Raw genomic sequence first — 14,077 nt, forward strand, 5'->3', positions numbered from 1 at the left:
CCCCACTCCACACATCCACGTACTCAGCAGCTACATTGAGATGCTCTATCCTCCCACCTGAGGAATGTACTTTCATAGCAACCTTGGAAGCCTGATTTGATTGTAGAATCTTGGGCTTCTTTAGAGGGAACCAAGAGAGATGATGCCCTGCCCCTGTTCCCTGCTTCTCCCTTCCCTTCTGGCCCCAGCTTTTAATGTGGTAAAGAACCCCCACCCCCACCCCAAGCCACCTGTGTGAGTTCATCTAGGCCACCCTTCAGGGATATGGGGTCACACCATAGGTGGGGGCTCCCGCAGGGGAGCAGACTGAGGGACCAGGCCTTAAGCAAGATAGAGGTGTTGAGGTAGGGGACTCCAAGGTCCCTGCTCCCTGTACTGTAGTTTAGGAGGCCAGTGGTTGGGTGGGTGGGAAATGAGGGCTTGGAAGGAAGAGGGCCAGACCAGAACATTCTGAAGGAAGCAGCCCAGGGCAGGGGTCCATCCTTGGCTTCTCTAGCCTTTTCCAAACAGAATCAATCACTTCCTTCTCTGTGCTGTTCACAGTTCATCTTGTCATTGAACTGCTGCTGTATGGACATGTCTTATCTTCCCAGGCCATGGGCACTTTGAGGGCAGGGACATCTGAAAATATAGATTTTCAGCACCATAACTTTATTGGCAGCAAATGACATTTAAATTCTTATGTAAAGAATAAAAGGTAAGCTATTGTGTGTATGCATGCATGCATGTCACCTCTTAAATTTAATCCACAGGCCCAAATTTCTCTTTCAATTAGTTAGGCTAGCTGTAAGAATCTCTATTAATCTAAAAATCTACAAAGTGCTTGCCATTCTTTTCATTTACTACTAACGTACTCCCATCATATGGAAAAAATATTATATGTTCTGGAAACCATGGTTCTGCTTCAAAGACTGTTTCAGAACAGTCTATTTATTCCATCACTCCATCTTCTTAATGGTCTGTAAATGGCTTTTTATTTTAAATACTATCCAAACTGAGAACTGAGAATTGCAGGCGTGGAGGTGATGTGTTAGGTGCCATCGGATTAGGTATATGAATAGGAATGCTCTATAGCATTCCTCTATAGGAATGCTGAGAGAAAAATCCTAGAAAATGACCATCTTCTCTAGAGACAAGACCACAAAAATAGTTCCTCTGGGTTTGGACATTAATCAATGGAGACTTGGACTTGCCATTTTCTAACACTCATCTCTGTATGCTTGTGGCTAGAAACTCACATCCTGGGGATAATAACAGACGTGCTTATATGTGTTACTAAATTTTGTTGCTTTTTTTTTTTTTTAGCTAGATTACAGCTTGGCTTATGGCAGCCAAGAATAGAGTCTTTAGTCCCATAAAGGCCAGTTGGGAAATTGTCCACCCAGCCTTTTCCCATAAATGCTCTGAAGGATTCTCTGGCTGTTCCAGCAGGGATTCACTAGCCAGGATGACCTCCTTCCATGTGGCTAAGATAGTTTCACAGGACAATGATAGAGGTAGGGGGCCCACCTGCTTGGCCAGCCACAGGAGCTCACCTGGAGCTCAAGGAGAGGTGGCTATTGAAGCCACACCACTTTTGCAATTTCATAGACTAGTCACCTTCACTTAGAGAAACATTTCTTTCAAGGCCATAAATTGATCCTTCAGCTCTGGAGAGAAATATTATGACTGGTTACTGAGGGTGGGTGGTGGGAAGGGTGCTCAAAAAAGTGTGAAACATTCCTACATACTTTCACTGGAGAGCCCTCAGTTCAACTCCAAGTTATACAGCATTAGCGCAGCTTTTGTGCAGGATGAAAAGCTCTACCTGACTTTCAATTTCACAGGGTCAAAACCCTTCTTACTTGACTTCTTATTTCATCTGAAATTATGATTAAATAGACTTAAAAGAAATTGAAAACCTCAGTCTGCATTTTTTATTGCCACCACTTATTTCACTTCCCTCTCTCAGAAAATCATTTCTCCATATTTCCTCCCATTCCTCTTGCCTGCTGTTTAATTAAGAAGCTGACAAGAGAGGAGGTGAATCAGGCTTTTCTATATCTCACTGCCTGTGGGGCAGACCCTGATTAGTCAAGTGTGGGCTCCAGGGATGTTGGCCACAGGGATTGCTGAAGGAGGTGAATGGGTGGCTGCTTCAACCAGAAGGAAAGGACTGATGGCAAACAAGGGGTTGGACAGTGCCCCTGTCACAAATTCTTTCTACCTTCCTAGTTAGGACTCGGGCATGAGTGGGGTCCATTTGCATCCCTCTGGGTGCTTCCTAACCCCTTACTTTGTCATTCTGGGAGCCACCTCAGCATCCACAATACCGGCAAGAACCTGCTTTCATCCGCTCCCCCACACTCAGTTCAATTCTCCTCCTCTTATCTGGTTCCCCTTTCTGACTGCCATCTCTCCCACCCCTTCCACCACCTCCTCTGGATCTCCCATCAGCTTAGCGAGCCATATCTATAGCAGTGTTTTAGTTTGCTAAAGCTGCAAGAATGCAACACACCAGAGATGGATCAGCTTTTAATAAAGGGATTTATTTAGTTAAAAATTTTTAGTTCTGCAGAGGAAAAGCAGCTGGCTGTCATCTGAGATTCTGTTTTTACACGGGAAGGCACAGGGCGACCTTGGCTGGCCTTCTCTCCTGGCTTCTGGGTTCCAATGGCTTTCCCTGAGGCGTTTTCTTCTGCATATCCAAATGTCTGGGCTGAGCTGCGAGTGCTGAGATGAGGTAAATTGAGCTGTTTGGACTGTGCTGCATTGAGCTTTCTTCTGACCTCTCTCTTTTAAGCCTCCAGCTAATTAAATTAAACCTCACTCATTGTAGAAGGCACTCCCCTTAGCCAACTGTAAATGTAATCAGCCATAGATGAATTTCACACGCTGATTGATTTAAATCCACAGCAATAGAACAACCAGGCATCATCACCTGGCCAAGTTGACACCTGAACCTAACTACCATAAGCATCCATTTTTTTTAGTGTGCTGAGGTTAAAAGACCTAATTAGCTGCAATTAGACTAGGTTCCCATTATAGCTTGGCCTTACCAATATGGCTGTGAGCAGGTGTCTTCACTAGTGTAAGTCCCAAGTTATATATATAGAAATATATAGAAATATATGACAGGCTCAGGGAGAGGGCAATGTGACTATCACAGACGTAGAAAGGTGTGGAAATTACCGAGGTACAAACTTAGAGATGCTGATAAAGATGAAGGAGGCATGCAAAGCTTCACCAAATCCTTCCTTGATACCACCATTGTTCCTAATCTTTCCAACTCCAGTTCTCCATGTTGAAAATGAAAAGCATGTTATGGGGGTAAAATGAGGTAATGCATATAAAACACCCAGCACAGTGGCTGGTACTTGGTATAAACTGAGCTACTATTAGTGTGCTTTGTCCACCCTGCCCCGCCTGCTGCAAACTCACATCTCCCCTTGGAGCTTTCTCAATGAAGGCTGCTCAGTTTCTCTCTCAGTCCATGATAGGAAGGAGTTGGGAGTCACGGGTCTGGCCTCAGGGCCTGGATCTGTCACTCACCCCTTACTACCTGTGTGATGGTGGGCAAGTTAGGTAACCACTTAGAGCATACATGTTGTCTTGTGCAAAATGGATAAAAAGGAACACATCATAGACTATTCATAGGATTAAATGAAATATTAGATGTAAAAATCCTTTGCAAATAATGAAGACCTATGCAAATTTAATTATGAATTGTAACTCATCTGTGTAGGAAATACTTGTCAAGTGACTTGTGGGTACCAGTTACTATGCTAAGCACTGGGGAGATTGTGGTGGATGAGATGGTCCTCATGTCTCAAGCATTCACATCATAATCCATAGGGAGAGAGAACTTCATTACAGTGAGATATTTGCTATCTCAGGGATTGGGGGTTGGAGGGGAGAGGAATAGGAGAAGATTTCTGGCAAGAATCCAGCATCTAGGCTGCTGTCTAGAGGACCAAGTATGGTTAGCCTAAAAAGGGTGATAGAGGTGAGGGAAGAACATTCCAGGTGGAGAACTCAGTATATATGTAAAGACTCCATGTTCTGAAAAAGAGTGCCCATCTGGTCCCTGGAACTACAACTGTTCAAGGTGTTGGGACCAGAGGGGCCCTATGAGACCAAGAATGACTGTTTTCAATGGCTGCATAAGCCTGTCCTGAGTCTCTGGGCAGCCATGGAGAGGCTGTAACAGAGCTGATGGGACCTTGTTGAATGCCACAGGTAGTGCCACCCTTGCTCTTAGACCCCACCAGGACCCTGATTTTTTTTCCCTTTCCCCTTCTTGCAAGTAAAGCCTTCTCCTGGCTTTGTTTACCTTGGGGCCCAACCTTGGGAAATAAGTTTAATAACATTACTCTCTCTGGATCCCCATTGAACTTTTATTGAATACACCTTTCCAAATATTATGTATGTTTTGGTCCTGTTCTCAGGCTACAGAAAAAATGGCATGCCAGCTGCCTCCTTAATGAAACTGAATTTGGCCTTTTAGTCACCCCTTCCAAACTTCCATGACGCTTGGTCCCCAGAATCTACTTGTGGTAGGCTGAATAATGACTCCCCCAAAAGGTTCACATCCTAATCCCCAGAAACCGTGAATATGCTACCTGATGTGACCTAAAGAGCATTGCAGATGTGATTAAGGATATTGAGAGAGGAGATTATCTAGGTGACCCCAAACACAAGGGTCCTTATAAGAGGGAAGCAGGAGGGTCAGCATCAGATAAAGAGATGTGACAACAAAAACCAAGGCCAGAGTGATGTGGGACCACGAGAGGAATGCAGATGACTACTAGAAGCTAGGAATGGCAAGGAAATGGCTTTGTCTCCAGAAGGAATGTAGCCCTGTTGATACATTTTGGACTTCTGACCCCCAGAACTATAAGATAATAAATCTGCACTGTTTCAAGCCATTAAATTTGTAGTAATTTGTTATAGCAGCAAGAGGAAACTAATACACCATCCATCCGTACCCCTCTCACTCTGGGTCCAAGATTTTTTCTCCTTTTAGATGATACAGATAATCTCTCAACTCTGCCCCTCAACCCAAACTTCTGTAACTTTGCTCATCCTTCCTGCCCTTAATTCTTTCTAAAATGGATCCCTCTCCACTTTTGCTCTTGTATTCACCCCCTAACTTCCTCCAGTATCTGGTTCTCTTGAACATTTTCTCTCTAGATATTTTCTTACATCTTCAATATACTTATTTTTTAGCCCTACTTGGTTCCTATAAACTTCTTGAACTGGCAGACCACACTTACGTGTTCACTTCCTACCTTCCCCTCCATTTGCAGTCCTTGACAATAAATGGCTGCCATCACTCCCCTCTCCTCAGCCACTGCTCTTCTTGGATTATTTTTGGGTCCCTAAATGCCAATTCCAAGGTCAATTTCCATCTTCAGTCTCCTTTACTTCTCTAGATCTTGACCCTATGAAGCCACTTTTCCTTCTTGGAGATCATAACTCAACAATTTCATGGTTTTTCATCATCTTCTCTTTCCCTTTGGCCTCTCTTTTTCATGGGCTCATTTTTTTTTTTTATTAATAACGGGAAAAAATAAATTAACACAACATTTAGAAATCATACCATTCTACATATGCAATCAGTAATTCTTAACATCATCACATAGATGCATGATCATCGTTTCTTAGTACATTTGCATCAGTTTAGAGGAACTAGCAACACAACAGAAAAAGATATAGAATGTTAATATAGAGAAAAGAAATAAAAGTAATAATAATAGTAAAACAAACAAACAAAAACAAAAACAAAACAAAACAAAAACCCTATAGCTCAGATGCAGCTTCATTCAGTGTTTTAACATGATTACTTTACACTTAGGTATTATTGTGCTGTCCATTTTTGAGTTTTTGTATCTAATCCTGTTGCACCGTCTGTATCCCTTCAGCTCCAATTACCCATTATCTTACCCTGTTTCTAACTCCTGCTGGACTCTGTTACCAATGACATATTCCAAGTTTATTCTCGAATGTCTGTTCACATCAGTGGGACCATACAGTATTTGTCCTTTAGTTTTTGGCTGGACTCACTCAGCATAATGTTCTCTAGGTCCATCCATGTTATTACATGCTTCATAAGTTTATCTTGTCTTAAAGCTGCATAATATTCCATCATATGTATATACCACAGTTTGTTTAGCCATTCTTCTGTTGATGGACATTTTGGCTGTTTCCATCTCTTTGCAATTGTAAATAATGCTGCTATAAACATTGGTGTGCAAATGTCCATTTGTGTCTTTGCCCTTAAGTCCTTTGAGTAGATACCTAGCAATGGTATTGCTGGGTCATATGGCAATTCTATATTCAGCTTTTTGAGGAACCGCCAAACTGCCTTCCACAGTGGTTGCACCATTTGACATTCCCACCAGTAGTGGATAAGTGTGCCTCTTTCTCTGCATCCTCTCCAGCACTTGTCATTTTCTGTTTTGTTGATAATGGCCATTCTGGTGGGTGTGAGATGATATCTCATTGTGGTTTTGATTTGCATTTCTCTAATGTGGGCTCATTTCTTAATTCAACAATTTTCAATTAAAACCTACCATTTCCCAGCACTATGCTAAGTGAAATGCATGAAAAAATGTAGGCAGAGGCCACTTGCTATATAAGGGATTTACAGTTCATTGTAAGAGACAGACGTGCAAAAATAATGACAATCAACTGTTTTGAGGGCAAAAGTGAAAGTGTGTCCTGGGTAAAAGTCCCCAGTCCTCTGCTTGACCCCCAGTTTTGTTTCTCAAACTTTGGTTCCTGGATCAGCAGCATCAGAATTGCCTCGGGCTGGCTGAATAGGCATCATCTTGAGCCCCATCCCAGAATCACTGAGTTAGAATCTCTGGGCGTGGATCTCAGGCATCTTCCTCTAATAACTGCATCAAGTGATTCTGATACTTTTTATCAGAGCTTTAAGGAACTCTTATATTGCCTCCCCTGCCCCTTTCAGTTTCTTATTTGTCTCCCGAATCTCCTGCACTACCGTAGCTATACTGGCCACCCACGTGTTGGTGAGGCAGAGATCCATCTTCCAGACCTATTTCTCTTGTAGCCTCTGATTTTTAATGGCTCATGGAAATCTGAATCTCATGACAAGCTCAACTGCCCCACTAAACTGCCTCTTCCCTCTGCTTGCTACACAAATTTAACTCTATAACCTGTTCTTTTTCGATCTTCTCAAACCAGAAATTTCAGCCTTTTCTAACCCCTTTTCATTCTTCCTATCTCCCTCCAGTCCCCATCTGTACCATATCCAGTCAACTTTCTATTCTACTTTAGAAATATTCCTTAAATTGTCCTAGTTTCACCTCTTATCAATGTTTCTTCTTCTCACTGCACCCCTGATCCTAATTTTCTCCTGTTCAGGCCATCTGGAACCTGAGTTGTTCTTAAAATGCAGAACTGTGGATGCCATTCCCTGTTTTTAATCCTTGGATACAGATACTCAGATATTGGCTTGAAGTCTCTCAATAAAATCCAAACTTCTTTAGCATAACATTTAATGACCCTTCATGATCTTGCCCCAGCCTGTGTCCTGACTTCATCTCCTGAAAGCTTCCTGTGTAGCCTGCTCTCCAGCACCCATGCTTCTGATCCTACCTCCACTTCTTGAAGGGTCTTTTGCTCCTCTGCTCCACTTGGCAGTATACTACTCATTCTCCAGTTTCTTGCCCTTTTACCACTCCTTTTGGGGTATTTTGGTGGTACCTATTTCCCTGTACAGTAGAGTCATTGCCTACCCTCTCTCATGATACCATTTGCAGAGCACTGATCACTCTGTTTAGTTCATTTTGTTTCTATGAATGTTTGAGTGCTACACGATACTGTGCCAAGGTATAGGATTCAGAGGAAAAGAAGAAATTCCTTCCCACAAGGAGTTTGTAGTCTCTTTTGGTTACTCATACATATGACCTTTTTACCTTTCCTTGAGCAATGTGAATGTTGAATACAAGTGTCTCAGTTTTAATCTTAGTGTTGACTTTTTTCAAGTAGTGGACATTGACATTATCAGGAAATGGAGCAACCATGACTGATATAACCTGGGGTTGTCTATTAATCTTTGCTATGCACATGTGTTGGCTCCCTTCAGAATCCATTTTCCTCTTTCCCCCTTCCCAGCAGCTTCTTGTTCCCATTTGGGAATCCTTCTGTTTCAAGAGAGACTCCAGGGGTAGAGAGAATATCAGAACTTTTGCTTGCATCTTGGTGGTGATAAAAGTAGGGAAGCATAGTTACTAGAGAGTCCCTGGCACCTATCTGGAGACTGCAAGGAGAAAACTTGTGAAATATGGAACCCAAAACCTAGAAATCAAGTCTGAAAAAATGGGGAAAGGGAAACCATTCTGTTCACACTATTTGAGCCCTGGGATCAAGCATTTGTGTGTGTGTCACATGCACTAATAAATTCCTTTTATTGTTTAAACTAGTGTGGGCTGGGTGTTCTGTGTGTTGACCAACATAAACATCTTAAATGTTGCAATCTCTTACGTGCGTCCTCAGAATGACACCTGATATGCTATGTATGACATGAGTCTTTGTTCTCATCCGTAAATCAAGTCATGTGTTGGTCTTTCTCTTGGCCCTACTTGAGAAACCACAGATTCCAAGCATTGCATGGCCACACTAAACCTTCTTTAAAGTTACTCTACAATAGCTACAGACTTACACATTGGGTTTTTTTTTATTACTATACCCAACTTGTGTTTAATGCCTTACTTTTATGATTCTAGAAAAAGCTTATGAGTGCTTTCACTTAAAGAGAGCTGTGAGAGATGAGGCACTATTCTATACCCAGAAACAGGCCTCATTGCATGGCCCATCACACTATAGGCGTGCTTTTTACCTCTGGTTGTTTTCTCTTCGCTGCAACGTGCAAAAGCCGTAGGAGGTGGTACTGCTCTGATTGTTCCAGCTGAGACATCAAGGCTAGGAGCTCTGTCCAGTGCCTGTCAATTGGCTGAGGCTGCTTTTCATATACCACAGGTAACACACGCAACAACATGGCGTTGCCTATCAAGGGAATGATAAAGGACAGGATGGTTTTCTCATCGCACAAGCAATAAAAATAACATAATTGTCAAAGCAATACCCTTTGCTCTTAGGCATTAAATAGCACAGACCAATGGCCAAATCTTCTGCTCTAAATAACACATCACCTTATTCTGAAAAATCACTAAAGCATGATTTAAACTGATTCCAAAAAAGGGAATATTTTATGATATGATCATCATTATTGCCTAACAAAATTTTTTACTGAGTAAGGCACCATGGGAAAAGAGGAAAACCTGACAGTAACCAGTCCACACCCTTGAGAAGGAAATGGTTCCTATAAAGCATTCCTGACAAGAAACAACATTTGGATGGTTTTTAAATGAAAACTAAGTGATGCCATAAGCGTGAACCTAAATGAAACTGAACACACACAAAAAATTGCCGAGGAATGTATCAACGTTCCTGAGAGATATAGAGTATGATTTAGACAACTGACATATGGAAATGATGCCTTATTTTTATGAATAGTTTAAAAAGTAGCAATGCAAATCTAAATCCCCAATTTCTGCACTATTTCAAGGGATGTTTAGACTCAGCTTGTTTGTCACACATAATTTGCCTCCAAGACATGTATGGACAACTGGATTTAAAATAGCAAAATCTCAAGAAAAAATATTGCATAAGCTACAGTGACTTTCCATGCAAAGAACATATGGGAAGCATCTGCTTATCACTTTATGGTATGGATTTTTTTTTCTTAAAATTCTCTCAAGTACTTAAATGTCTCAGGGAATTGGTTTTTAGGGATTTCTTGAATAAGAATTTTCTTGCCTTTATTTACTTTGGCTTTGTATACAGCAGACACACATGGAAAGAAATAAGCATGATGAGGATATGTCCATGGATGAAGAACATTTAAATAACCATAAGGAAAGAAGGCCCAGCATTTCCAGAATATTAAAATCTAAATTTAATGAAAAGGTGCTTCTGGATCAAACGGAATTTATTTGGATGAAAACAAATATTGAGAATTGTTTTTTTCATATGTGGTACATAGAATTAGTTTCAAACAAGTTATAGTCTTATGCCCACAGATTACAAAGTTTTGGAAGTATTTAAGGTCTTTTCTTTTTTTTTTAGGTGCACAGTCTAGGAATTGAACCCAGGTCTCCTGCATGGAAGGTAAGCATTCTACCACACCTGTGCACCTTCAGGGTCTTATTTAAAAAGAAAAGTTGCATCCATTGGAAAACATTGTTTTGTCATTTTATTTTCTTGTTGGTTTTCTGTTTATTTTTTACTGAATACTTCTCCTTAAAGGATCAAGAAATTTAATTGTAATCCCCAATCTCTATAATAACACGTTAGATCATAGAACTTAGGTAGACACACCGAGCAAATGAAGAAAATATCATGTTAAATGAGATTATAGTTGGAATCTAAGAAATGAAACTGGTGTATGGCTTTTTGGAACAACATTCACTAAAGGCCATGGGAATCTCAAGGGGGAAAGCCCCAGATAAGTCATTTTCAGCTGACTTGGAGTTAGATCAATAAATACACAAGACATGTTATCAAGAAATGTGCAAGAAATATTTTGAGTTAGAAACTGATGAACACACTTTGGTGTAGAAAATTCCATTTATTCCATCCCGTAAATTCCATTTATTAATAATGTAATCTCTTTAATTATGAAATATTTCAAGCCATTAGATAAGTACAGACAATAATACAAGGAATGCTGGTGCACCCACCAACAGCCCTGCCACAACTTAACCTTGTGCCATAATGGCTTCCCATCTCATTTGCTTCCTTTCCTTCCCAGAAGCAATCCCAAGGTTGAAGCTGGTGTTCATTATCTTAATATTAATTCCCTTTTGCTATGTAATGTAATGCAACATGTTCATAGGTTCTGGGAATTAGGATGCTGACATCTTTGAGAGCTATAATTCTACATACCCCTGAAGTTATAACAGTTTACCAGCAGCATCAGTGCTTCTGTTGCTTCATGGCTTTGCCAACATTTGCTATTGACAGGCATCAGTTTTTGCTTCTTTGATGGGGAGTAAGATAGTGTCTCATTTAAAAAAATATATTTCATTTCCTTAATTACTTGCGATGCTGAGTACCTTTTTGAAAAAAAAATGTTTACAGACCATTCCTATCCTGTGATTTTGCCATTTATATCCTTTGTCTATTTTCCATTGGGATGGTTACTTTTACTTATAGATTTGTAGAAGTCCATTTATTCTGGAGGTTAATGTTTTGTTAGTTTATCCATTTTAAAATTGCAATCTTCATGTAGTGTTTTTTTTCAAGTTTTTGCTTTATGGTTTTTTGGTTGTCATTATTTGGGAAATCTTCTGCTACCACAATTTCATAAAAATTGTATGTATTTTATTCTCAAAGCATTATGATTTTGTTTTTCATGGTTGTCTTTAATCTATCTGAAGTTTTCCCTTATTCTTGTATGAAAGGAATCTGACTATATTTTTTCTCTGTGTATAAACAATTGCCCCAGTACCATTTATCAAGTAGTCAATTGTTTCCCTTCTGATATATATATAAGGTTTCCATATAAGTTTGAGTCTGTTTCTAAGTACTTACATATCGCTTCATTAATTCTACATGGTCTTCATTACAATAAATTCATAATAAATCACTATATCTCTTAAGGCAAATTTCCATAACTTCTGTTTCTTCCGATTCATTTTGGCTTTTTCACATAAATTTTACCTTCAGTTTGTCAACTTCCTTGAAAAAATAAGTTAGGAGTTTTTCCACATTGAATATACAGACTAACTCGGGATAATTGACATTTTGGTGAAACTGTCTTCCCATTCAATACATGATACATCTTTTCATCCATGTTGGTTTTATAATATTACCTGTACCTTATGTATCATTTGTTAAGTTGATTTTTAAGTATCCCATATTTGTTGTTGGAAGGTTTTTAAGAAAAAAGATATTTTCAAGTTGTCTACTGGTATTAAGAAAGCATTTGGCTTTTTGTTTGTTGAACTTACATCCAACAAACTTGCTCAATTATCTTATTAATAACTTGTCTTTAGATTCTCTTAGGATTTCTGTATTAAGGTAATCAACTCATGATGATTGATGGCAACTTTGCTTCTTTTTTTCTGTCCTTATTTCTTATGTTTATTTCCTCATCTTACTTTACCTTGCAAACTTTTGTGACTAGAATCAGTGTCCATGAGTATCCTTGTGGTATTTCTATTTTCAAAACATAAGCTTTCAGAAACCATGAAGGCGAGAAGGCAGTGGTAATGATATACTTAAGATACTGAAAGAGAAGAAACTTCCAACCAAGAATTCTATACTGGCAAAATGGTCCTTCAAAAATGAGGGAGAGTTTAAAATATTTACAGATAAACAGACACTGAGCGAGTTTGTGAATAAGAGACCTGTTTTATAAGAAATACTGAAGTGAGTGCTATAGGCAGATAGGAAAAGACAGGAGAGAGAAGCTTGGAGAAGAGTGTAAAAATGAAGACTAGTAATAATAACTAATTATTATTATAAATAACTAAAAAAGGTAAAAAGAGAAAAAATGAATAAGATATGACAAAGTCCAAAAGACAAAATGGTGGAAGAAACAACTGCATTTATAATAATATTAAATATTAATGGATTAAACTCCCCAATCAAAAGACATAAACTAGCAGAATGGATTAAAAAACAGGATCCATATGTATGCTGTCTAAAAGAGACTCACTTTAGACCCAAGGAAAAAATAGGTTGAATGTGAAAGGTTGGAAAAAGATATTTCATTCAAACCACAACCAGAAAAGAGCAGGGTTAGCTATACTAACATCAGACAAATTAGACTTTACATGTAAAACAATTCAAAGAGACAAAGAAGAACACTATGTATTAATAAAGGGAAAATTCATCAAGAAAAAATAACAATTATAAATATTTAGAACTGAGCCAGAGTGCCCCAAAATACATGAGGCAAAGACTGATAATACTAAAGGGAGAAGTATACACATTTACAATAATTGTTGGAGACTTCAATGCACAACTCTCATCAATGGATAGAACATTTAGACAATGATCAATAAGGAAATGCATATCGGTAATGGATTAGACTTAGCAGATATTTACAGAACATTGCACCCCATAACAGCAGGATATACACTTTTATCATGCTCATGGATCATTCTTCAGGATAGACCTGTGTGTAGCAAGTCTCAATAAATTTAAAAAGATCAAAATTATAAAAAACACTTTCTCGGATCATAATGAAATGAAGTTGGAAATAATATTAGATGGAGGGTTGGAAAACTCACAAATATATGGAGGCTAAACAACACACTCATAAACAGCCAGTGAGTCAAGGAAAAAATTATGAGAAATCAGTAAGTAGCTCCAGGCAAATGAAAATGAGAACATAATATTTAAAAACCTATGGGATGCAGTGAAGGCAGTGCTAAGAGGGAAATTTATTACCCTAAATGGCTATATTTAAAAAGAAGAAGGAGCAAAAATTGACAACTTAACTGCTCACCTGGAGAAACTAGAGAAAGAACAACGAACTAACACCAAAGCAAACAGAAAGAAAGAAAGAAAATTAGAGCAGAAATAAAGGAAATTAAGAATGTGAAAGCAATAGAGAGAATCAACAAAACAGAAGTTGATTCTTTGAGAAAATCAATAAATGATGGACCCTTAGCTAGACTGACAAAGAAAAAAACACAGAAATGCAAATAAAGAAATAAAATCAGAAATAGGAGGGGTGACAATTACTGACTCCACAGAAATAAAGGAGATAATGATAAGATATTATATGCAACTATATGCTAACAAAGTAGACAACTTAGACAAAATGAAGAGTAGAGAAGAAATAGAAGACCTCAACAAACCAATCACAGGTAAAAAGAATAAGTCAGGCATCAAAAACCTCCCCCAAGAAAGAGAAGTCCAGGACCAGATGGCTTCACATGTGAATTCAACCAAGTCTTCAAGAAAGAATTAGTACCAATCCTGCTCAAACTCTTCAAAAAAAAAAAAAAATTAAAGAGAAGGGAAAGTTACCTAATTCATTCTATGAAGCCAG

General features: G+C 38.9%; 1 protein-coding gene across 4 annotated transcripts in view; it reads right to left on the reverse strand.

Annotated features, from left to right (window-relative positions):
* VEPH1 (ventricular zone expressed PH domain containing 1) overlaps positions 1-14,077 on the reverse strand; it is a 261,065-nt gene that overhangs the window by 150,785 nt on the left and 96,203 nt on the right. For all 4 annotated transcript variants that reach the window (XM_077160878.1, XM_077160876.1, XM_077160877.1 and 1 more), the window contains one exon: positions 8,849-9,015. In XM_077160878.1, coding sequence (XP_077016993.1) covers positions 8,849-9,015 — 167 coding nt within the window. The remainder of the gene's footprint in view (positions 1-8,848; positions 9,016-14,077) is intronic.

Source organism: Tamandua tetradactyla, chromosome 5, assembly GCF_023851605.1.
Source record: "Tamandua tetradactyla isolate mTamTet1 chromosome 5, mTamTet1.pri, whole genome shotgun sequence".
In the NCBI taxonomy this organism is placed as follows: domain Eukaryota; kingdom Metazoa; phylum Chordata; class Mammalia; order Pilosa; family Myrmecophagidae; genus Tamandua; species Tamandua tetradactyla.